The sequence below is a fragment of the Amphiprion ocellaris genome, chromosome 5 (genome assembly GCF_022539595.1).
Source record: "Amphiprion ocellaris isolate individual 3 ecotype Okinawa chromosome 5, ASM2253959v1, whole genome shotgun sequence".
In the NCBI taxonomy this organism is placed as follows: domain Eukaryota; kingdom Metazoa; phylum Chordata; class Actinopteri; family Pomacentridae; genus Amphiprion; species Amphiprion ocellaris.
In genome coordinates this window covers 5,173,504-5,199,418 of record NC_072770.1, presented here as the reverse complement: position 1 = coordinate 5,199,418, position 25,915 = coordinate 5,173,504, and the positions used below count along the sequence as shown (strand labels likewise).

The window sequence follows — 25,915 nt, the reverse complement described above, 5'->3', positions numbered from 1 at the left end:
GAACGGAAGTCAAGTTACTACAAGTGAAGAGTTACACTTCAGGGAAGCGCTTTCAAAATATAAGCTGCAGAGGTGAATGACAAGAAAAGCTTTTATACACAAATCCAAAGACGCAATACACTACTAGTACTAATATTAATAATGCAGCCTTTCTATACAATATGTTTTACAATAAAGTTACATTTTTTTTAACATGGTTACAGCAACAGTCTATATTTTTTTAATTTCTTTTTTTTAAACGAGACATAATAGAATCAGTTAAAAGTAAAATTATGAATTACAAAAGAAAGTACTGGGTGTAAGAAATGATGATGACAATTAAAAAATATATATCACAATGAGAATCAGAAACTCAATACAGAGTATGTAGCTGTCATTAAAAGATAATAATAACTTAAAATTCATTAAAATCTCCAGAAATATATATTTCAAAGTGGAGCACAAAATCCTAATATTGAAGAAGTTAACCACATATTTTAATTTTTCTTTACAAATTTCCAATCAACCAATTATTAAAACCATCAATAAGATTTTTTTTCCATCAGCTAATCAATTATAGAACTGAATATAGTTACATAATTCAGTTTAAGATTTAGCAGCTAAGATTCTGTAAATTTTTTTAAATAACTACATGATCCGACTATACTGTACATCTCTGAACTTTTAATACTTTATTCTGCACCTTGACTCCCACAGTCCAGGTCTTTACTGTTTTAGCCAAACACTGTGGAACAAGCACCCACTTCCAGTCAAAACACTCATCACTTCCTCGGTTCAAAAAGCTTTTAAAACCCCACTTGCTTTTAGAGACAAGCATGAAAAAAGTTTTTTTTTTTAAATTTACTTTTTTGCTTGTTTTATTGAATTCTTTTATTATTTTATTGTAGCTTTCCAAAACTTTGTGTATCTTAAAGTTTTGTAAAGCACCTTGTTACTGCAGTTTTGAAAGGGACTATGAAAATAAAGTTCAATATTTTTCTTCTTCTTTGCAATATTATTAATGGACTTTTCAGCACTAGTGACAGTGATACAAAACAGTTGATAAAGCTGACAATCCTTATCTCCAGCACTGAGCTTGAACAGGAATAAGACTATTTAGCTGTAAAGACTCAGCAACTTCAACTCTAAGTTTACATGAGAAAAACACAAAACTAGTCTATCAGCAATCAATTTATTTTTCTATAAGTTCATCAGATAAAAAGTTGTTAGGAACAATCTTGATAACTAACTGATGAAGTTAAATCCTCATCCCAAACACCCTCTGGTTCCAGGCATGCCAATTTATTTTGGAAACTATATAATTAATCAGCTAATTCAAAAACAAACACAGCAGACATTTTTAAAAATATACAGAAACTAACAATTTACACAGACAGCTTCTTTTCTCAGTTACTTAGGAGTTAAAATTACTATATAGAGCTATTGTATAAGTGAGACAGGCTTTTGAGGCTGTACAGGTTTAATGTGTGTCTTTACAGCTGTGTTATGTATTGACTCGTTTTGTGATTATGACTGTGATGATGGATGAGTTTGGATGTATTCCTGTTATTAAAATGTTGTTAAAATATTAATGGGGAAGAGTAGCTGCTGTTACAGTCCGGTAGCTAATGGACAGCTAAATAAATAAAATTATATTGGTATTACAGATGCATTGATGTGCATGTTGAATTGACCTGTAATAGTTGATGGAGGTGGGGCCAGAGAGAGAATCATAATTCATATATTAATCACACTTTGTCTTTTGTATGTAACGTCCAGAAAGTCCAATCACAGAATTCCTCTTTTAGTCTCTTTACAATGGCTTATATATGCTTTAGAATAGATTTTAAAAATGTACTGATTACTTCTCTCCCAGCTACATCCTGACCTTTCATGACTGTCTGCACTGTACACACTTTGAGATCCTCAGGCAGATGTCTTTTCTCTATGACAAACTAAAGGGAACCAAGCGTTTGCTGTTAGGACCCCAAGGCTCTGGAAAGATCTGCATGAGGAAATCAGGTCAGCTGAGCCAGCCATTTTTTTTCAGTCTTTCTTATAGTGTTATTTTTATACTATTAGATTATTTTATTGAAGAACCTTTTCTAATTTTATCTGATCTGATTTTGCACTGTATTATTGCTGTAGCAATAATGTTGCACACGCTAATATTTTCTTGGACTTCCTTTAGCTTTGAGAACGACACACATTCGTTATTGAACCTATTTTCTTAGTTTAGTCCAAGTGGTGACTTTTTTTTTGGACAGGCAGTGTACATTCTTTTCATATGTGTAAATATCTGAATATACTTTGTATCTTTATTCATTTTTTACTACTACTTAGTTTTATTTTCTTTCTTTCTTTCTTTCTTTCTTTCTTTCTTTCTTTCTTTCTTTCTTTCTATAGTTATTTTATTATTGTGTACTTGGCCATTAAAGCTGATTCTGATTCTTTTTTCCTTTGAATAGTCTTTTATTTCTTTAAATAGTTTTTTGTATATGATGTTGCAATTTTATCTTTTTTTAAAATATTCAGACGACTTCATGACCTGTCAGTTTTACTTTGCTGTCTTGTGAGGCACTTTGAAATATTTTGACAAGTACCCTATACATTATCATTAATATTGTTGTCATTGCTATTATTATTCACAAAGTAATGTAACAAGGAACAATATTGCTGTGTAATTAACGGAGTAAAGAGTGCAATAAATCCCTCTTATGACGGTGAATTACTCCCAGATTACTTATTGCAGCACAGAGGGTTACGTTGCCCCACGCTGACCTGGACGTTGACTACAGCCTGTTGTCCAATGATGTTTCTCCCTCTTCTCCTCCTCTTGGCCAGGTTGAAACCAGCCTCATCCACATAGATGTATTCATGTGTATCATCAGAATCCAAGTGAAAAACTCTCTGGAACAAACACACACAAAACAGAGAAAAAGTCAGTCATGTACACTTTCTGTAATTTTACCAGCACTTGTGAAGCAGAATTATGCATTAGATTTTTTACAGTATTCTCAGAACATTTCTGACTGCTTGTATTGTTCCAGTATAGACATGTCACTGAAGTGACAAACAACATTTATATACCATTAAAGTGTTCCAGGACCAGGTGCAGGGGCAGGTCCAGGTTCTGGTTCTGGTTCCAGCCGTGGTCTGGGTCGTCCACATCCTCTTCTTCCAACATGACCTCTTGCTCCTCTGACATCCATTCTGAACAGCTCATTCTGCTTCCCAGCAGGTTTTATAGTGAGCAGTTCATTGGCAAAAGTGTTTTCAGCTTTGACCTGTTGTGTCTTAATTGTGACAGCAGTGTTGGAACAGTGTCCCAGTTCTGCTTCCTAGTGTTCACTTTTTGAAAAATGTGTGCTATGAGTGAAAAAATGTGTTCAAATTAGCAAAAAATGTGCTCAGTCTTTTGCAAAACTGAGTGCAAGAGTTTTGGAAACTGTGTGCAAACCATGAATAGTGTTCAAGGTTTTGACAGCAGAGTCCTGTTTTTGAGAAATGTGTGCAGTCAGTTGGTGGTTGTGTGCAGTGAATGGAATTTAGTGTCTTATCAATTGAGAAAAACTGTAGTTCATCCAAAAGACAAAATAGAGCCGGACAATAAATGCAACATCATAAATGAAATTCCATGCGAGAAAAGGAGAAGAAAGGAACACCAGACAGAATGTGAAAAGAAAACAACTGGACGACTGACAAGAACACAAAAAGAAGAAGAGGATCAAGAAAACAAAAAATCAGCCATCATGGACCACTGTAAAAGAAATAACCACATTATGGACTGGGACAGGGGGAGGATTTTAACATCGGAGACCAACAAATACAAACGATGGATCAAGGAGGTCAAGCGGACGAGCAGTTCCATGAACCGGGACGAGGGGGCCTACACCCTCTAATACCTGGGATTCCATCCTCCAGAGACCACCGGACGGTGAGGGGCGTGGCCTATCTAACAGATTCTGACAGATCTGTCAGATCAGCCATGTGATAAAAAGGACACGTCATCACGTCAGATGACGCTCTGAAAAAGACTGCAGATGAGGTCGAAACATGTCAGCAAGGTAAAAGACCATACTAAAAGACATACAAGTGACATTAGACAGGGAGGAGCAGTGGAATAAAGTGAAGTAGAGCAAAGTACAGCGGGGGAGAGCCGAGTGATGGAACAGGAGAGCAAAGTGATGGTGCAGGAGAGAGAGATGAGAGTAGAGGAGAAAAACCTAAAAGGAAGCAATCAGGCTGGGACCCTAAATGGGTTGGAAAAAAATTTATTTAATTTTATTGTTTTATTTGTTTATTTTTACATTCAACATTTAAAAGCCATTTTCAACTGGCCAATCAATAAATATGCTGTAAAAGTAAAACCTACAGTCAAGTATCATTTGTTTATGGCGCCATGGCTCCCCGGAGAGCCTGCCCCCACTGCTGAAAAAAATCCTAGAGGAAACTGCATATGATTACAGAAATGCTGGACAAACTAACCTGAATTAAAAGGCACAAAATTTTGACGCACCTCTATGTACTTTGAGGGCCTGTAACTTTGTAAATATAGCAGGTCGTAGATCAGATTTTGCTTGGTTTCATTAAATATAATAATATCATTATTGTTGTTAATAATAATAATAATAATAATAATAATAATAATAATAATAATAATAGTTATTATTATTATTATTATTGTTATTATTATTGTTATTATTATTATTATTATTATTATTATTATTATTATTATTATTATTATTATTATTATTATTATTATTATTATTATGCAGTAGTAGTAGTAGTAGTTAGTAGTAGTAGTACTTCATTGAAGATACTGATTTTCCTCTCCACTCCAGCAGGGGGCGACACTCTCCTTCAGGCCGCACCGAGACCTTAACACTTCCTGATCAACGACAGTCGTTCCTTCCAGCTCCGGTTCCTGAACAAGTGGAAAGGTAAAGTGAGACTCGGCGAAATAATCCGAATATATCTTCAACATCTGTCCCTCTGTACAATATTAGAATTTGACAATCTATTGCTGTTAAAGTTACACACTGAAAAATAACCGCATTTTAGCCTTAAACGCGTTAAAATCGGGGATATTAGGCTTAGAAGCGGGAAAGTAACCCCGGCTCTGGTGTTCACGAATGGCTGCCATCTTTCTCCCTTGACGCGGGCCACTTTCGGCAGCTTTAATGTCTTTAAAATTGTCTATTTGGCGATGTAAGCATTAAAAGAACAACATCAATGTGGCGATTTAATTAGGCGTTTGTTTACTGGCTTCCTGCTGCTTTGTTTTACATCACTGGTGGTACCTTAGCATGCTAACCAGTTAGCATTCTTATCGTGGAGGCTAACGGAAGCTGTCAGTAAACTGATGTTCAACTTGTCTCTGAACACAGATGCTGATGCCCAAGAAGAACCGCATTGCTATCTATGAGCTCCTCTTCAAGGAGGGAGTCATGGTGGCCAAGAAAGACGTCCACCTGGCCAAGCATCCCGAGCTTGCTGACAAGAATGTGCCCAACCTTCATGTGATGAAAGCGATGCAGGTGAGACACTGGAGGATGAAAGTCTTTAAGATGACTGGAAGTATAGACTGTACATCTGGTAATAGCAGGGATACAGCCAGTGTAAATCGAAGTACTAGACAGACACGTCGTACAAAGTTATCATGGTAGTGGTTGATATCCTGGAATGCTAGTGACTATTCTTGAATAGCAAAACTGCAGTTTAGAATGTATCAGAGTCAATCCTCTGAATCACAGGCACTTTAAGGGTAGTTTCTTAGTGCCTGTCCCATTTGTTCTCACTATGGGCTCATTTTGCATTGTTCTGTGAAGTCCTGCACCCCCATGGAAACAACACTGCCATGTCCAGAAGTAGAGAGAATTCCAGTGTCTGAAGAGCTGCATAGCAAAGTTGTAATGCCGCATTTTAAAAGCAAATGTTGATAAATTACTCAAAATGGTCACTGCATATTACAGATACTCTAATATTTGCGTTTTGAATTTGTTTCCATAGTTGTCTGCTGCCCTTTTGAGATATACACAACCTGCAGTTTGGCTGAAAAATCTCAATATCTGTCACGTCTTTTGGTCACAACAATCAGTCATGGGTTCTTAGTTGTACTAAGGAGCACTTTTTTCATTTTTACATAATTTGGCAACAACAAAACTTCATCTTGGCAAATTCTTTTAAATGAGATGCGTAGAGCAAAGATATTTCAATGAAATATCGTGATTTTAGGCTCAATTTTGGTTATTTTTACCAGTAGAGCTGCATGTTCCTGAGTTGTCCAAGAACTGCTTGACAATGGAAACCCAGACAGTTCCTTCTGTCCACGGTTTTTGACCCCAATGAACTGTGTAATGTTGACAATTTTATTAAATATAACATACCTTGCTGTTAGTCGTTGGTGGGTTTTGAGGTACAGAGGATTTATTATTATTATTAAAAGTGACATTGTGCGTTATTGTTTTGAGTGTAGAAGTCTGATGAACCATGGGTCACAAACTGTCATCATCCTCATCAAACTATCATGGCATTGGGACACTCAAATGTTTCCTGCAGCTCTGATAACAGCTTTTTATAATGATTTTTTTCCTGCAAACATGTTTGTAAAATAAAAGTATGGACCCCTCACACATGCCACCCTCCAAGCTAATTCAAGGTTAATGTAATGGATATAATGTGACATAGTAAATACTCTGTAAAATACAAGTAAGGCTGCTACCATGCAGTTGGTTTAAGTTGACTCAGGATGAGTACACTTGTAATTAGTGAACAGGGGAGTCGTTTCCCATTGCTATTATCTAGGGCTGGGCGATAAATCGATTTTAGCGATTAATTCGACTTTGTACTTAATGTCGATTTGTTTTAATCAAAACTGATTTTCTCATCAACATCCGCCACCAACGCCTGCCTGCTGGGCTCCCGTAGTTCAAACAACATGGTGGCGAGCGGTGCAGATCTTACTCCTAAGAAAGGAAACGTATCTTCAGTCATTTGGAATTGGTTCAGGTTTGTGGCATCAGACACAGAACAAACAGCACCTCGCTGCAAAGTCTGTTTAAAGGCTGTTGCTACCAAAGGTAGCAGTGCTACCAATTTCCTGCAGCACCTCAAACAGAGGCATGCTGCCGAGTGGGAGAGGTGTTGCTCCCTACGAAAGGAACAAGACCGCGGCAGCCCAAGCACTGCCACCAAAAAACAACCTGCCGTTTTGGAAACATTGACAAACTGTATCCCGTATAAAAAAATCAGATAAATCGTGAATCAGGATTTTTTGTGAAAAAATCTGAGATTTTTTTTGTGGCCATATCGCCCAGCCCTACTATTATCCCTCCCACTTGTATTGAACAGGACATGATGGAGAGTAACTTCCTAATTGGAGTAATTTAAGTGCAAAACATTTATGCAGGAGCGCTGTGACATAGCAACACAATCAAAAATGTACAATAATGTTAAAGGATTCACAGGAAAGTAATACAAGTTCAGTGCAAAAGTGTGATTTGAGTTAGACAAAAATAACGATGCTGTTTGTTAGGAGAGCGAACAAACTGTTGTGATTAGCACAACAAAACCTGAAGGGACACACGTTTGAAAAATATCTCTCATGTATACTGTTGTTTTACTTAATTTCCATTGAACTGCTTTTTCCATTATCCCTGCAAATTGTTACCTGCCATGAATTCAGTTGACTTGCTTTACATATCAGAGAGAGCGATTAGGTGGATGAATATTAAAATTTGGTGCTCCCAAAGTAGGATGTAGAAGATTTTTCTTTTATTTTTTTTAACAAAGCCACAAAAGGTACTTGGTATGTAGAATGTGCTGACATGAGGTTCTGCACTGATTTGTTGTCGTAGTTGATGTGACAGTGTGTGCGCTTTTCTTTCAGTCCCTGAAGTCCTGTGGGTATGTCAAGGAGCAATTTGCCTGGCGCCATTTTTACTGGTACCTCACCAATGAGGGTATCCAGTACCTGAGAGATTTCCTCCACCTTCCCCCTGAGATCGTGCCTGCCACCCTGCGTCGTCAGACCCGCCCTGAGACCGCAAGGCCCAGGCCCAAGGGTAAGACACTCAAAATATGTTTGCAATTTTAATTTTTCATAAAGCCAGTGCTGCAGTATGCAGGATACTGGCAACTAAAATGCCTGAACTGCTGCACTGACTGTTATTTAAAGCTGGTGGCACTAGCGTTCATATGTCTATAGATTTTAGCTTTCAAACGACATGGAAGTTCACTGCAGACTGTAAACTGTGGAATCGGAGGAACAAAAGCCATTAGCTGTTGATGTAAAGTTGCTGAGTGGATGCATTCCAAAGAGCTTAGCATCATAGAGTAAAAAGGCTGCAGCCATTGCTCAGTGTTGCATCTTGTATATTTTTGTCATTCAAAAGAACATGTATAAAACAATTAGAAAAATCAGCCTGCAAATCCAGCCACAAGTAAAATCTCAATAGGAATTTCTGCAGATTTAGTGAGAAGCGCTGAACTTCCTGGAAAATGATAGAATCTATCCTTATCTTGTTTTTAGTTGTCCAACCATTTGTTTTGTAGAATGAAGAATATTAAATAAGCTTCTCTCCACAAGTTATACTTTGCATGTGGGAATGTTTGAGATTGTTGACTAAATGTCTGAGTGTTACATTTAAGCTAAAATCAACACTGCTGATGATGAATACCATTTTATACTCTGCTTAACAAACTGGGATCTTCATCTGGACCTAAAGGAAATGCTGTACTACAGTTACCTGCAAGATAAAATACGATTCTCTGTCTGCTACAGCAGTACATAATACGATTATGTTCTTTCTCTTTAAAGTATACACATTTGTTGAAGTTAGCCATGAATAATCTTCTCAAACTGGAGCCCTTGGGGCCAAAGTTTTATAAATACTCCAGCTTTTCTAGCATACTGTATTCAGTGAGAACACATGGCATTAAAGCAGAACAGCTTTCACTTTAAAGCATATTGAAGTTAATCCTGTTCAAAAGCAAGAACAACTGCGAACCATAGTAGAACGTGAACTGAATGTTTTGTCGTCTTTTTTTCTGCAGGAATGGAAGGAGAGAGGCCCGCCCGCCTTACCCGTGGAGAGGCAGACAGAGATGCATACAGGCGATCTGCTGCACCCCGTATGTATAGCACTAACTATTCTGGTCACATTATCAGCTGAGTTGCTTATGTGGTCTTGGTGCTGTTAGGTTTAATGAGCTGCATGAAGGCATTAAATGAGGCAGATAGAAACAGTGACTTCGGCTCATTAGGTTCATTTTTAAGATGGTATGATGCATTAAAAATTCTCTGTGTAGTAGGGACACTTCATTCTGGAGAATCAAATGGGAAAGTGCAGTGGTTTGAGCCACTATCAAGAGAAGACGTCAGTAATACAAATTTGTATATTCCAAAGGAAATTCTACAGTGTAAACAAGTTTTAATTGGAGCTTTAAATGAAAAATGCTATGTATTCACAGCTCTCTGGTTTTCAAGTGGCCTAGTTTATTGCTTTTGTTGGTCATTTAGAAAAGTAAACTATCTTTCTAAGTTACGTACTTTCAGTCAGTTTTTGCCATTTTGATATTACATTACTATTTTTTGTCTTGTATTTGTTTTTTTAAAATAGTTTGTTTAAAAAAATCTATAGTGGAAATGATCTTCAGTTGCAGCCCCAGAAAAATTTGAAGAATTTTTTTTGCAGTTATAGCTCAGGGTGAACTTTTCTGAAAATTTTCACATTGACAGACATATTTTTGGAAGTGATCGACTAACTTGTTTATTCATAAATTCTCCTTCAGCTGGTGCTGACAAGAAAGCAGAGGCCGGTGCTGGAGCTGCCACAGAGTTCCAGTTCGTAAGTACTTTTCTTTTTTTTATGTGGGTATTTTGCTAAATGCACTGACAACAAAAGCATTTCTATGTTCACTTGTTTGTCAGTTACAGCAATTCAGGAATGTTTTCTAGAGCAGTTAAACAAAACCATTCCTCGCTGTAACATTGTTAGGTTGAGGGTGCGGTTGTACGTGGGTTTCAATAAGGAATGTCAGAAAGCTAAATTAAGTTTGAGTGGTGCAGCTGTAAAAGTTGATTTTTCTGTCAAACTCTGCGTTGACTGATAGATTGACAAACGTTTTCTGTTGCAGAGGGGTGGCTTCGGACGTGGCAGAGGACAGCAGCCTCAGTAAATTTCACAATCGCTTTCTGTACAATAAAGAAAATCAAAATACAGCTTATGTCTCTGTGTTTTTCATAAATCTTTTTTCTGCTGAGCAAAATTAATTTACAGGTATAAATTTACAAAATGGAGCTGAAGTGAACAAATGAAGACCACAAAACCCAAAAGAGCATGAAGTCAGTGAGACTTAAGGGTTTCTGCAGGGCATTAAAAAGCATTAATAGTCATTAAATTGATTTTGTGAAAATTAAGGCCTTAAATAGCATAAAAAATCATTAAAATTGATTGTCAGTGGCATTAGAAATTCTTTCTGCAGTTTTCAAGAAAAATATTTGATATGTAATTATAGACTGCGATTCGTCAGATATGTGCATCTGCGTAAACATACCGAAGCACTGCAATAATTGTTCTGGCCGGTCGGGTACAATTGCCAAAAACTGCATGTTTGGAAAGTGGCTGACAGGCTGGACCAGGTGGAGGATAGCAGTGAAATGGGGAAATGCAAATTCCAGCAAAAATGGCTAGAAAATATGGAATTCAGAGAATGACTGCAGCCCGTGGGTGGTCGGGTGGTTTCCGGATTCAGAAATAGTGAAGTGTAGGGACAGTTTTCATATAAAAATCATCTTTTACAAAAAAACAAACCTGTGTAATTTTTTGTGTTCACGGTCATGGCATTAAAATTTTTACAGTCTAGCATTAAAATGGCATTAAAAAGCATTAAATTTGACTGGCTGATTTCTGCAGAAACCCTGGTGTAGAAATACTTGTCGTTGATCATTGAGTGTGTCAAGGAAGGATAAGTGATGGTGTTCAAATGCTGTTGTCCTAAAAGTGATGTAGTTCAAATTCACTACATTTTAGAGCAGGGGTGGGCAATTCATTTTCACATGGGGCCACATGAGAAACTGACGGTTGTTAAGGGCCGGACCAATACACTTAAAAGCTCTGCTCAACATATATCTCTCAATAAAAACAGTAAATGAAACAACACAATGAAAATGTGGAACACGGAACAACTATTTAATGAAAGATTTTGTTTATTCATTTAAACTATGATTGCTGCTTATTGGGTTGTAGATATTTACTATCATAAAGACATACCGGTACTTAAAATGTGAAACTGATTTTCCAGGTGCTTTAATTACTTTTCAGCAGTCACTGTTTCTACTAACGAAGTAAGTAAACCATCACTCAGAATTTATTCCACAACAATATGACCATCAGCTGGCAGAGATTTGAAACTTGCCTTGAGTCAGTTTTCGTTCATCATGTAGTTACCTCATGCTATGAGGTAACTACTACAACTTATCTGGACTAACAGCTGCTGGATGTACTGCAACATTGCAACATTGTACTATTATAGTGGTGTCAGTTTTTTCAAAATTTACATTAAGATGACTAGCATAGTGAAGCATAAAGAAAGACAACAGCTACCCACTCTACTTCCAGCAATGTTCAATACATCTCAATAAAAACAGTAAATTACACAATACAATGATATACAATAATTCTCCAACAATGTGGAGCACAACACATTTAACAAATATTCACAAAAACATTTTCAAAAATGTGCAAAACCAGCACATTAACTTTCCATGAAAAGCATTAAATGCATCCAGCTTTGTTTGTTTACATACCTCAGTTCTTTTCTTTGTTCAGTGAGAGAAATCGAGCCTGTTTTGGACTCGAACAAGTGCACTGAAGTCAGGTTGAATATCTGTGCTGGATATGCAAAGAACAGCACCCAGTGATCATCACTTAGAGAGGATCTGTGTCTAGATTTGTTGAACTTCATCACCGAGAATGTTTGTTCGCATATATAAATGGATCCAAAGAGAACCAACATCTTCTGAGCATCCCTCAAGTTGGGAAAGCTCTCCTCTTTGAGAGAATGATAAAAAGTCAGCAGTGATCCTGACTTAAAGTGTTCTGACAGTAGTTTATCAGACTGCAGATTAATGAGTTCAAGTTGGACATCACTGGGTGCAGTATTCACACTGCAGCTGCAGGGAGAGGAAACCATGTGCATTTCACTCAACTGTTTTGAAGTCTTCAAATCGTCTTGAAAGTTCAGCATGCAGCGCTCCAACATGGATGAGTACCTGTGGAGGTGATCAGCTGATGGTGTGACTTCCTCCAGTGTGGGCATGTGGGTGAGAATGTTGCCCTCCAACTGGCTTGAGAGAAACTTCAGCTTTCTCATAAAAGCGGTCACCAGGCTGTACATTTGGTCAGCTTGGTATTTAGTCCATTCATTAGTGCAGTCACATCAACAGCAAAAGCAAGGTCTGATATCCAGTCTGCATCTGAGAGCTCAGTGATGTCCCTGCCTTTCTTCTCACAAAACTCTTGAATCTCTGCTCTCAGATCCCAAACTCGTCTAAGCATCTTGCCCAGGCTGATCCATCTGACAGCTGTCTGGTAACCAAGGTCCTCCAAAAAGACAACAAACTGTCTGTAATTCAATGCTCTTGCCCTGATGAAGTTAACTACTTTAGTTACATCAGTCACGTGGTTGATTTTTAGCACTGACTTACACAGCACCTCCTGATGTATAATACAGTGCAAAAGTATCAGTTTCTGTTCTGGGTTTATTTCAGTCACTTTATCTTGCATCCGTTTCAAAAGTGCAACATTTTCCCCTGTCAGATTTGGACAGCCATCAGTTGTAACACCAACCAAATTCTCCCATTTTAGTCCCAGCTTGTTCATGCGTGTATTTACCTCAGTGAACAAATCACTCACCGTCGTGGTTCCTTCATTGGTTGCACAGCTGTCAGCTCCTCCATCATCTCAAAGGTTTTTTTGTTAGTCCACGTACAAAGATGAGTAACTGGGCTGTGTCACGGACATCACAGCTCTCGTCCAGAGCCAAGGACAAAACGTCAAAATCGTCCACTTTGTTGTGCAGCTGAAGCTCCCGATTTTCGGCGATGCTCTCCACCCGCCTCGTTATGGTTCGTCTGGAAAGGGTCACATTAACGAACGCTTCTTTTTTCTCCAGGCATATAAACGCTGCAGAATCCACCAGACATTCTTTTATAAACTCTCCATCAGAGAATGGCTTACTGTTTTTGGCGATTTTGTAGGATATTACAAAACTCGTCTTGACTGCTGCATCCCTTGATGTGTGAGCTTTGGTAAAAAATAAATAAATAAATAAAAATCCTTGCTGCTTTAGCAGTTTAGCTAGCAAACCTTCAGATGTCCTCGTCCGCTCTGCATCAGTCAAATGTTTGTACTTCTTCGCATGTTTGGTCTCGTAATGTCGACTCAGATTATAATCCTCGAGCACTGCGATCTGTTCGCCACAGCTTTACCTCTGACTTCAGTGACGAAATACTTGGAAGTCCATGCTTTGTTAAAAACTCTGCATTCGGAATCAATCTTTCTTTTTAGCTGTTAGCTGACATCTTCCCGGGTTGAAGCTGACCAACAAACCAATCAGCGCATAAACCTTATGCAAAGTATGGAAAGGACGGGCGAAAAAAAAGGTAAAGTCACGCGTGACCTTGTGGCCTAAGGTCACGCACTTGGTTACTTATCAGATCTTTCAAAATAAAAGCAGTGCAGCCGTATTGCTTGCATGTATTGTGATGACATATTTGCATTGACTTTTAATGTTTTCCATTGACCTCATATGGGCCAGTCAGTGTCCCGCCGGATGACTGTAGCAAAAGTTCTATTCAGGTTAGAAGATGAGCCAATGTGCCGTGACCCTGAAACCAAACAGCTAAATTAATTTCAGCTGTTCGTTTTCAGTTACACTTACTCTGTTTATGACTGAAAAAGCCCAAATAAAATCTGGGAACTTGGACACTAACATTTCATACATTCACCATGTCTCAGAGCGCTTTTTTGTTATGGGTTATGTTATGGGTTTTTAAAAAAACAGTAAAACGCACATAACAAAAATCTTTTGAAATTAGACCAAACGAGATATTGTGAAACTTCTTTACAAACAATGGTAAGTCTTAAAGGGTTAATTAGGAAGGTGAAGCGAGATAGAGAACCAACACAGCTTTGTCACTCACATCACTTATCGACTGTCCTGTGGAACACTGGCACTCCATCAAACCATACTTGAAGCATTTTCGTAAGTTGGTTTTTGGTGACCTCCGTTCATCATCAACCTTAGCTGAGGTTTAATAGAGCACAGAAAGCGAAAAATAAAATACTACATGGTGTCCAGATTATGTAAATTAATGTGAAACATGCCTCAGAGGCACAAGGAGAAGCTTTTACTGGAGGTCTAGATTAAGTGTGGAAACGCCATTCTTGCAAGTCGTTTAAATGTGAAATTATGCCCATTAGCTGTGTCCTGTTTCCACACTACATACTTATTAACAGGCTTAGCTTAGAAGACTGTAATTAGAAAGTCTGTGTGGTCTGCTGTCTCACAAAGGAAATCTTTGAAGTCAGACAGCGTACCCACTGACCTTTCTCACAGCTGATGGCCTCACTTGTCAAAGCAGGTGATTAATAACAGCAATGGCTGCATCCCATTTAGATGAGCCACCTCCACAGCTATTATGCATTCTTACTCGTGGTTTACTGGAACACTTCATAGAAAGGAGCCATTTCTAATGATATTATTTACACCTGTGCTTTTCCTCTTCTAACAAGACCAGTTGTTTGCTGTACACTGTACTGGTCCTAACAGTATGCTGTTTTGCAGTTAGTGTAAAAGGAAAAACTGATTTGTGCTGACAGGGAGTAATACTTGCAGCACTAGGTACCAACCAAACCTCTACTTTAGAATTCAACTTTCAAATAGATGTTTTAAGTTTTTTTTTGTTTGTTTGTTTCAAGGCATGTTTCTGGAGCTGATTTACCACCGTCTACAATTACATTTTTTTTTTCCAGCTATGAGCAGTTTGTCCGGTCCCTTTGAGTGATGCAGTGCAAAAGAATCATGTGCCTCATCAATACACTCTGTGGCAAGTTGTATATCATTCTGTGTTTCCCCAGAGCAAATGTCTAATAACCAAGCTGACTAGTTTGTCGCCTCCAGGTCTAAGAGCATGAGACAAAAGGAGATCTTCAGAAAGACATCTTGCTTTCTCTATATACAAATTGTCAAATTTCCTATCAATATACCACAGTTGAGTACATTGATATGTTGTATACTAACTGTACAAACAACATACTGTAACCATTAGCATATAAAGTCACAAAAAATGCAACATTAGCATGTTAAATGTAGTTGTGTTACAGCATATTCCTTAGGCACAATTATAATTTTGAGTTAAATGACTCTAGTACATCATATTAACATCATACTTAAACTGGTTTGTGATACGAACATGAAGACACTGACCTGAATGTGAAATACTGGTGTTTATTTGTTGGCACATTTATATTACAATCTTCAGTCTTCTCGCACTGGTTTTATTCCACAGTCCCAAATGACAAAAGAGAGGAGGAAGAATATTCCAATGACACATACACCTTGGAGAACACAATTACAAGTATGAAACTTCAAGGTTGAGGCCAACAGCTAGAAGTGCACACATTTACTTTGTTATTCAATTGCAATGTTGTTTTGTTTTTTTTTTTTTAAAGAGGGGGTTGCCGTTGTATAAATCAATGTGTTTTTTTTTTTCAGTCATTCAGCTGATAAAATGTTTGAAGATTACACTAAACAAAACTGAATGTTACAATCCTAAGCTGCGAAGTGATGTGCTTTTAATACTTTTGCTTTGGCCACAAGATGGGGCCAGTTAACAGACACAATCAGCTTTGGTAAATTAAAGAGGTGACTTTATGTGAAGCTCCAGGTGTTTCAGGAATACATCCTGTTATGCTCAAATCAAGCAGCTTCAATGTCAAACAAAAGAGCCGATTTAATTTGCCAAAATTTCCAGGAAGAAGGGTTAACGCCACATGAACTCCAGTGTCCTTATGTGGAAACACTTACTTCATAAATTTGCTCCTGCACTTCAGCCTAAACTTTATTTTTGACAGGAACTGTTTGAATTTTAGTAAGAACAGTTAAAAAAAAAAAGGACACTAATTCTTATAAAGCCAAAGTGTACCCTCTGGCTGTAAGGGTGTTGTGTTAGCTATATACAAGACATTAGCTTGTCAATAACACAACAGATTAAAGAACAAACAGAAAAAAATATGGATAAACAACAAGTCGTCATCAACAATTAAGTCACTGGCTGTTACTTGTGGAAAACCTCCTCACATTCATTTTGACAGTACCTGTCACCCACATCAAACTACAGAGCGCAAATTCAATCATTGCCAATTACCCAGGGTTTTGCTTTTTCGCAGTGTACAGGTTCATCCCATAAACATCGAATTGCACATGTAGATGAAGACTGAAAGGTCTAATCAGCACAAAATCTCATATCAAGTGCCAGTCAGGGCATCATAAAGAAAGACTTTGGCCGTCACACCTTTCTGATACACAGCAGTAAAATCAGTTCAAAGTCTGTAACTGGAGGAGACTTTAGACTATAAGCTCACCCATACTGGTATACAGAAAATGTTTAATTATCACAGGCCAATATTATCAACTCATCCAAAGCTGTATTCGCTGGGACAGTGGCGCCCACCAAAAACAATCAATGGGAGAAAAGAAGCAAGTCACCACTACTCCACAAGCACCGCTTGCTGAAAAAGCCATCCTGCTCATCCTTCCACTAGTATTCAGTTGTCAATATCAATTCCCATCAAGGGTTTCTTACCAGTTTTTGAACCATGAGTTTTCTCTGCATATAGATCTATAGGATAGTATGGAACTACTATAGTACTTGACAGTAAACTCTACATTTGAACTAACAAAGAATTTTTTTTTTTTTTTAAGTTTTCAGTCACAAAGCACGGCAGTCTTTGACAATGAAACCGTCAAATCCAATAATATGTGAACTCTTTAATATTTATTAAAGGTGCAATAGACAAGGTGCTCACAGTTTACTATTCAACCAAGTAAAGTAATATGTTTTAAGTCTATACTGTAACTATAATAATGGTTTACATGATTTCTTGTATGTAAAAGGGGCTTTTTTTCCTGAGTATGTAGTATTTAGCATCTTTAAACTTCTTGTTTTGGATTTCCAGCATGTGACTTTATGCTTACTCTCACTGTGCTGGTAGCGTAGCTTTGGGTTGAGCAGGCAGGTATTTTCACCAGCTATGAAACTTAACACAAGTTTGCCCAGTGCAAAAAAGGTAAACAGACAAAACAGGCAGAAATTTCTCCCATGCACTGGTTGAGAGCTTAAAGGAGAGCACATCACTGACAAATTAATTTGATAATATTTGGATATGGAAGTAGACAAGATTTTGTAGTCATGCGAAACATTTTCAAATTAAAAACAGTTGCCAGCTTTGTGTTGGCTGCTCTTTCCTAATGCACCTAAATGTTATTACAGGTTTAAATATGGCCAAAGTACTCATATTATTTCTGGCCTTCTGGGACAGACCAGTGTAAGAAACCCTTTATGGGAAACTGCGCTGACTAGAGCTAGTGGCACAGCTGCTAGCTTGAAAAGATTTCCATCATTCTAATTCCTTAACAAAGTAGTGGTTTAGAAACAGTTTTAATTCACTTTACAGTTTGACCAAGGATGAAAAAACAGGAGTCCCTTACAGTTACAAATTAGTTTTGGTCTAAAGAAGGATTTAAGGATATTCTCTTAAAAATAGGCTCTTTAACCTCACCAATAACCACGGCCACGTTCCTTGTTCTTTAACCTCAGATGTACTGTATTCTATCTCAAGAGAAAATTCCCAACAGCGTCAAAGCCAGCGCAACAAGTTCAATCAGTTCTTCCAGCCTCAGTTGAAATGACATGTAGCACTCACAGATGTGTAAGAGGTGTTTTGTCATTTGCACTCTCACCTTTGATCTATACAGAAATAAACAATTTACAATAAAAACCTCTTACATGCTATCTACAGCGCCTCCAGTTTCACAGTATTGAGCCAGCTGCCTCATGCCACATCGAGGCCAAGTGACGCAGCTCAGCTAAAGAGACTTTTGCCAGACGTTAGAGAGAAAAACAAAAAGGAAAATAAAACTAGTATCCAAAAGCATTTTACATGGTAAAAACGAGGTCTCAAACTGTACAAGGCTTGTTTGTTCTGCATCTTGCCAAAGACAGCATTATAGATCCATTACTTTCAAAGTCAAGCAGGTGTTCTGAGTGTTCTTGGGGATGCAGATTAAATACTAAAGAACAAAGGGCTAAAAAAAAAAAAAAAAAAAAAAAAAAAAAAAAAATCATGACCATAATGAAAAGTGCCCGCTAAAGTCACCCGCGCTATATTATGAACACAATGTAAACAATTGCTCTTAACCAAACTGAATGTGAGGAGTAAAATATGGAAATGGGTTTTAATAACTTAAGTGATATGTGCTGCATTTTGATATTACAAATCCATGATTCTGGAGTCTACTACTTCTACCCTCTCAGTATGTGGAGGAAGACTTTGTAGTCAGTCACAAGAATGCAGTTTAAAAAAGAAAACAAAAAGGGATTAAAAGGAGATAAAGACACTGAGGAGAAAGGTGGTTCATTTTACATTGTATGTTGACATTCTTTCACTCGCTATACAGTATTCTGTATACAGTATGCTTTGTCTGAGAGTGAAACCTGTAGTGCTTGGCTAGCTTCCCAAAAAAGAGAAACACAGTTGACACTTGAAATTGAAAGACTACTGAAATTGAAAGACTACTTAGGGGCTGTATCGTTCTGATTAAAAAGACATCAACAACTACAGTAAGGAGAAAAATGAAGAAAAGCCAAAGACCTTACCAAATGTCTGTTGCACAGTCAGCATCAGGTCACTCTAGTGAGTGAGACACAACATAACAGTGCTCATGCAAGACAAGTCACTTCCCACAACTGTGTTCATTCAGATACAGACAATATTTCCTATCCATACAACAGGGAAGGGAGTACACTAATGGGCACATTCATTCACAGAAAAATAACCAAAAGAATGGAGGAAACGTTAAAAAGACCACCAAAAGCCTTCAGCTTAAGCACTAAGTATACACTTTTACATTACAACAGTAAAAAGTAGTTCTTGCATTGAATAAACACCACGCGAAGGGCGTGTTTAGGAAGGGGAATGAGGGGACACTTCATGCAGTTGTCAGTAAAAAGAAAAAAAGAGGGGCCAAAAATTACATTTACATTTACAAAGTGTTTCAGACTATTCACTCAACACTTGTCATCAAGTCTGTGCCACGGTTCTGGCACAAAGGAGTTGGCAAGGCAAACCATGTAATTGAGACAAAAAAGAGAAAGAAGAGAAACAGAAAAGAAACAGAAAAGGAAGAGAAAAGGAAGAGAAGAGAAGAGAAGAGAAGAGAAGAGAAGAGAAGAGAAGAAAAGAGAAGAGAAGAGAAGAGAAGAGAAGAGAAGAGAAGAGAAGAGAAGAGAAGAGAAGAGAAGAGAAGAGAAGAGAAATGACACAAGTAAGAGCGCAAGTGGTGGCGATAGCTCCTGGGGGTGTTAGAATTATGGTTTTAGTTATCTGATACCCGAGACGGAGCTCTGATTGATGCTGTAGGTAGGGGAGAGGTCCCCACCTATCGTGGCCACCAACGGTGTTCCGTTACTGGTCAGGCAACTCTCCTGGAGAGCCTCGAAGTAGGTGGCCTGCACAGGCTTGTGACACTGCAACACTTGTATGGCATCGTCTATTTTAAACCATTCCCTTTTTCTCCCTGTTGATAGAACAAGAAAGCATTGCAGACAAAGTTAACACAAAAGAGATGACATGAAAGAAAACCCCATTGTTTTAGTGTAGGTTTTGACTAATTATCAGTACTGTTACACTGAGCTGATGTGAAAAATCACAAGGGTAGGAACAAAGCTGGTGCTATAATCTCCCCAGCAAACATACACCAAAATCCCTAAACGGTAATATTGCTAAGGCCTGGGAAGAAAACAGAGCAACAGTTAAGCATGTGACTGCCTGAGAACTTTGTCCGTATGATCCTCACTTTGACAAGTAAACAAACAGAGCTTTACCAATGTTGACCGAGTCCTCCCAGTCCTCCAGCACCTCTGTTACAATAAGAACATACACATATGTTCTGTGTTTCCTCTCCTGGTTCTGTGGGAGAGTAAAAATTTGCATATTTTAAGTTCTCAGTCACAAACACAGCGAACAGTTTGTTGACAGTTGAAGATAAATAAAGTCTACTGCAAGCAGACAGCAACTCACCTCAAATACTCCAACTAAGCGACCTAAAGTCCCCTTCACACCGGCCTGTAAAATGAATAAAATGATAGAACGATGAGCAAGTACTTCCACAGTCCAAACAAAGTTACGTGCTTTTCAGAAAAATGAACTGAAAGAGGGAAAATACTTGTACAATGTATTGCATTCACTCTAATAGCCTAACAATAAACACTGTATCTTTGAACCTCATAGTGTCTTGTTCAGATAGTTTCAAGAAGATGCTCAATTGATTTAATTTATATGGTAATTTTGAAACTGCAGTTTGTGTTTGTGCAGCAGTGGATTACATTACACCATAAGATTGTGTTTTCCCCCGCAAATTCCCTCCTTCATATTCCTGGGTTGTTGTTCCGTTTTCCAAATAACACACAAGTACAACATATACAAAAACTGAGGTCATGTCTTGCGTGTCATTTTTTAATTAATATCACACAGCACTGCAATGAGGTCTAGTTTAGCCAAATTAGCTCCAAATTATTTTGGCAGTCTAAATTATAAATACCAAGATTAAAATCGCCAAGAATTTGTTAAAAATCAGGTTTTTGAACTTTGATGGCCAAACAACTCAAACTACAAATGTCATTACATCATAAATTATAAAGTGAGACCAAATGATTATTTACATGATTAAATCTGCTAAAACATTTGTGATTAATCCAGTAACTTTTTGGTTTGTAAGACATAAAACAATGGAAAGAAATCTCCTAGAGACCAATTCTCACAATTCTCAGATGCCTTGTTTTATCTGACCAAGACACAACGACACAAATATGCACTACTGTTCAACATTTTGGGATCACCCAGACAATTTCATGTTGTCCATGAAAACTTACACTTTTATTCATGAGCTAACAAAAATGCATAAAGGTTTTCTAAACATCAGTTAGCCTTTCAACACAATTAGCTAACACAATGTAGAATTAGAACACAGGAGTGATGGCTGCTGGAAATGTTCCTCTGTACTTCTATGTAGATATTCCATTAAAAATCAGCTGTTTCCAGTTAGAATAGTCATTTACCACATTAACAATGTGTAGACTGTATTTGATTAATTTAATGTTATCTTCATTGAAAAAAAAGCTTTTCTTTCAAAAATAAGGACATTTCTAAGTGACCCCATATTTTATTTAAACTTAAAATTTTATAAAAACAGACTAAAGCAGCAAATTGTCACATTTGAGAGGCTGGAGCTTTTAACAATAACTTAAACAATTACCAAAATCAATAGCAAATAATTTTCTGTTGATTAATCAACATATTGTTGAAGCTCTGAACTTCACAGCTGCAAAACATACAAAACACCTTTGTTCAGCTTTAGCTGTCACATATTGACAGCCACTCCTACAAAATCTTGTAGAAAGGTCAGAAACAAACAATAGAATATCCTCTATGCTGTTAGGTATTGCTACCCTTTTCACAATCCTAAAACCGAGGCCATACAAATGTTGCAACCTTTCCTTCCGAAAAGTCAATTGGAATATTTCTCAGTGCCCGTTACCCTTTAGCACATTCTCATGAAAACTATCTCCGATATCTTAACTCGGAGAGGTGAATAGTAGGTTAGGCTGAGATCCAGAGCCAGGCCACTTGCTGACATCTTTGAAGCTTCTTCTTCAGGTTCCAGTTTCAGTCTATAAATAAATGTTGACTCCACGTACTGTACCATGGGCTCAGTGTTGCACTTCTCAGACCTTTAACTAGATCATATGGAAAAGAACAGGCCCAGAACTAGAAACCCCAAAGATGTGCCAGGGATTAAGTAATAGGCCAAAAGTCAACCTGTATGTTTTTATGAGATGGAAAATGTCGAGCAGCTTAGGCATTCATGTAACTGAAGACTACTGGGCATCACCCGGGTAGAGGATGTACAGCACTGAGGCTGCATTTCAAGTTATGCAATGCTGTCCTGTGTCTTCATGGTGGAGGGTTGGGGTGTATCACTAGGACACAAGGAGAAGCTGAGGTACATAACAGTTAAATAAGACAAAGGAACCCTTGGTTACCTTTGGCCTGCTCCTGACTGCTGTGTCTTCACTGTCATACCTGGCAAGACTCCAAGCCAATAAGCATAAGCAATCACTCACCACTCATATGGTCATCAGAATAAGCTGACCAGGATTAGAATATGTCCTGTTACACCACCGCCCAATAAGAGGCTTAGAATGCCACAGTACATGGTGATGTATTGAGCGCAACTCAAAGTCACCACTATGTTTTCTGAATGTTGCCTTTTAGCACTTTTAACAAACCTCAGTACTGATGTGACATTGCTTATGACCCTGTGGAAATGTGTTGGCGAGCCTTAGTGTCCTGTCACCTCCAAAGCCACCAAACAGCACGGAGCCAAGACAAGAGATGATATCAGCATCCATCAGTGTGATGGATCACGCACAGAGAATAGGCTTTATATGGTCAGTGAAGAGCTGACAGCTGGGTGAGATTCAGTGTCTTTGGTGCCCTGTATCAATTCTGATCATAATGTTCAAGGGATGAACAGCATTTACATTGAAGGAACACCTCACTGAAGTTACTGCAGACGATGTAGGCAGTTTAAGCAGAATATTGATTTCCAATGAGCTTCATAACTGTTTACTAATTGCTAACTATCCTCCCCAACATACACCATAAAAAACAGTTTTGTTCGCCAATATACCTCTGTAATGAGACTGCTGTTGTAAAAATAGAACGGTCAGAAACGTATAAACAGTAAAAGTTGATTGTTCTCCTTCATCTGTCAAATTGGTGGAAAAGGATAGTGCTGCATCGCAACCGCTGGGTAGTCAACGTCCAATCTCAGTGTGACCTCCTTTGACACCTAAACACTGCTTTGTAACATGATGCTATGGTCCAGCTTACATGTTGCTAGGCTCTCTCTGTCCATGCAAACAGGATGACTGCATTGACAAAATGGATTTTGAGAGCAAGGTATTAGGCTCAGTGTTAAATACAGGCATGATTTACTAGAAATGTAATACAATATATCTTATGAGCCTACACTCTCACTAATTTGCCACGCTACAAATGGAAATCCATTCTCAGAATAGTATTCCTGGCTATGGATGGTGTCTAGAAAGGCATCTTTCACACCCATGTTTCAGATAGAGTCAAGTAAAGTTTGCAAGTACACAGTCTACAGGTCTTTAAATTACAGCCTCTGTCAGACAGGAGGCTAGGGTTAGGAAAAAGAATCCACAATATAGGCTGCATTAAGATAAAATAACATTGTAAGACATTTACAGAACCAACCTCTTCACACACTTCTCGAGCTGCAGCAACATTGGGCTCCTCCTCAGGCTCCATTCCCCCTCCAGGAACTATCCACTTATCAGGATGTCGACTACTGCTCACCAACAGCACCTGCAATGCATCCCATACAAGACTGGTTAGGCAATACAATCTAACTCAATGTGTCTTGTTGATAGAGTTCACATTACATGCGTACTACCATTTGAGCAAGATATTCAGTAAGCCTGTCACCTACAACCCTGAAAAATGTCAACACTGCCACTGAAGTGATCCAGCTGGATATCTTGTGAATGCAGTTAAAATAACTTACTGTGTACTGCAGCACGTAAATCACAATATTTCCCCAACAATAACTATAGTATGAATACAGGTAATGGTAAGTCCTGGGTGCTGACAATGAGTTGCAGAAAAGCTGGGGCTTGGCTGATTGCCGATCAGGTGAACTAAAGTCTCTGGTAAAACTTTCCAGCAATGTGCTGGTGATATTGATGCGTTTCCTGTAATCAACAACCCGTGGTGTTCACAATCTGGCCTCTAACCAAAATGAGGAATTAGTTATGTCTCATCTCATCTGCTCCCCTAGTAAAATGTTTCCACGACAATGAAATCTTTGTGCTTTGCTGTTGACTGCATACCAGCTTTTTAAATCACTTCTGATCTCAAATAACCTACAGCAGGCTAGTTTAAGTGGTTTTCGTTGGAGGCGACTCGAAGGTAGCGGGCAGTGTAGTGACAGTTACGTGGTAAACATTTGTACACAACGGGGCAGGTTTCCACTTTGTCATTTCGCCGATATTCCAGATCATAACACTTTAAGAGCGTAAAGTAAGCAACCCTAACCACACAGTAAATCAGCTAACCCGTTATCTATACAAGGTTATCTTTTGGTTTAGGCTAGTAAGCTAATAGCTACAAATCAGTTCAGTGTTTGGCTAGTAATACCAGTTGCATTTACGCTAACACTATACACTTAGCTCGCCAGATTATCCGTAACGCCAGCAGATAAATGCTTGAGACTATCACTTTAAATACTAAACATACATTTCTATCCGGCCGACGGTGCAGAGTAATAAAGTCACCAGTCACCACAGCCAATACTGTAGGCTGTGGTCGCTGGCCGAGAGCCGGCTGCCCACAGCAGCAGCAGCACGGCAAGTTAGCATGCTAACGTTAGCATTAGCATGCAGCTAACAGGTCGGTTCCAAGTAACGCTGGATACAAAAACCAGCGGCTGCTATCTGCACAGTTAAAGAGGCTTACATAACACCTGGTTAAGTACGAGGTGAAAACTAACGTTTAATGCACAGCCTCGGAAGACAGCACGAGAAGCTAAGAAAAAGGTGAGTTATCGTTTCCAGCTGGCATAAAACAGCAGCTGTGTTGATAAATATATCGACTTACAGACAGAGAAGACACTGAAAGCACCAACGGCTGCTAACGCTAGCTTGGCCCTCCACACAGCAACATCCCCGGACTCACCTCCTCCTCGCTCTCGCTCCTGAAGCACAGGCAGGCAGCCCGCTTCTTGTAGCCATCCCCGTCATATGTCCGGGTTTGATTTGACTTGAGCTTCATCATTTTGGGGATGCAAAAGTTCGAAAGTACGGCTAAGTTTACCACTTATGAAGATGACGGTTATAGACGCAAAGTCCTCCTCCGGGGAACCTCGGCGTTTTACTTAAAAGAAATAACTTCTTCTTCGCTTCATTTTCACAAACCTAGGTACATCTACGGCACGGTCGCCATTACAAGGAGCCGCTACGCCCACGACGTATTTTAACCTTTAATAGCTCGGCGAGCGTAAGAAATGTACGTACCGAGGATTGAAGAATTCGGGCAACTGAGAGCGGCGAGAAAACGTTACACCACGCTCTGACTGGAGCAAGCCGGCGAGGGAAACTGGCAGTTTTGGCTCCAACAAGCTTTCCCACTTGTTTGAGGCTGATATAAGTTTGTACTCCGTTTTTTGTAAATTAAAATGTAACTTCATCAAAGCAGCATTCTCTCCAACTGACGACATAGGACCCAAGGTTAATCCATCAGTTTCAGCACCGCAGGTAATGGACAGCGCCGACGTGAGCCTCAAAACTGACCCAACAATGTCGACTAAAATAGGAAATTAATTTTATATACGACTGTACCGGTGTCACGGAGCAATTAGTCCTCTAAATTGATATTACATTTCAGTCATTTTCAACAAATTATGAGAGGAAAAAAATGTGAGTCATGTATTCTTCTTCTTATTGTTGTTGTTATTATTACTATTAGTAGTAGTAGGAGTAGTAGTAGTAGTAGTAGTAGTA

General features: G+C 38.5%; 2 protein-coding genes across 2 annotated transcripts; one reads left to right on the top strand and one right to left on the bottom strand.

Annotated features, from left to right (window-relative positions):
* The first annotated feature begins 4,820 nt into the window (after positions 1–4,820).
* rps10 (ribosomal protein S10) lies at positions 4,821–10,204 on the top strand. The gene is made up of 6 exons (XM_023272135.2): positions 4,821–4,922; positions 5,370–5,519; positions 7,871–8,045; positions 9,037–9,114; positions 9,775–9,830; positions 10,120–10,204. Exons 2-6 carry the CDS (start codon positions 5,370–5,372, stop codon positions 10,159–10,161), a joined length of 501 nt encoding a protein of 166 aa, XP_023127903.1. The 5' UTR covers positions 4,821–4,922; the 3' UTR covers positions 10,162–10,204.
* Positions 10,205–15,475: 5,271 nt separating this feature from the next.
* Positions 15,476–25,379, bottom strand: nudt3b (nudix (nucleoside diphosphate linked moiety X)-type motif 3b). Its single transcript, XM_023272121.3, has 5 exons — positions 25,092–25,379; positions 23,613–23,723; positions 20,349–20,393; positions 20,153–20,237; positions 15,476–19,845 (listed from the first exon to the last, which is right to left on the bottom strand). Exons 1-5 carry the CDS (start codon positions 25,188–25,190, stop codon positions 19,649–19,651), a joined length of 537 nt encoding a protein of 178 aa, XP_023127889.1. The 5' UTR covers positions 25,191–25,379; the 3' UTR covers positions 15,476–19,648.
* Positions 25,380–25,915: the final 536 nt, after the last annotated feature.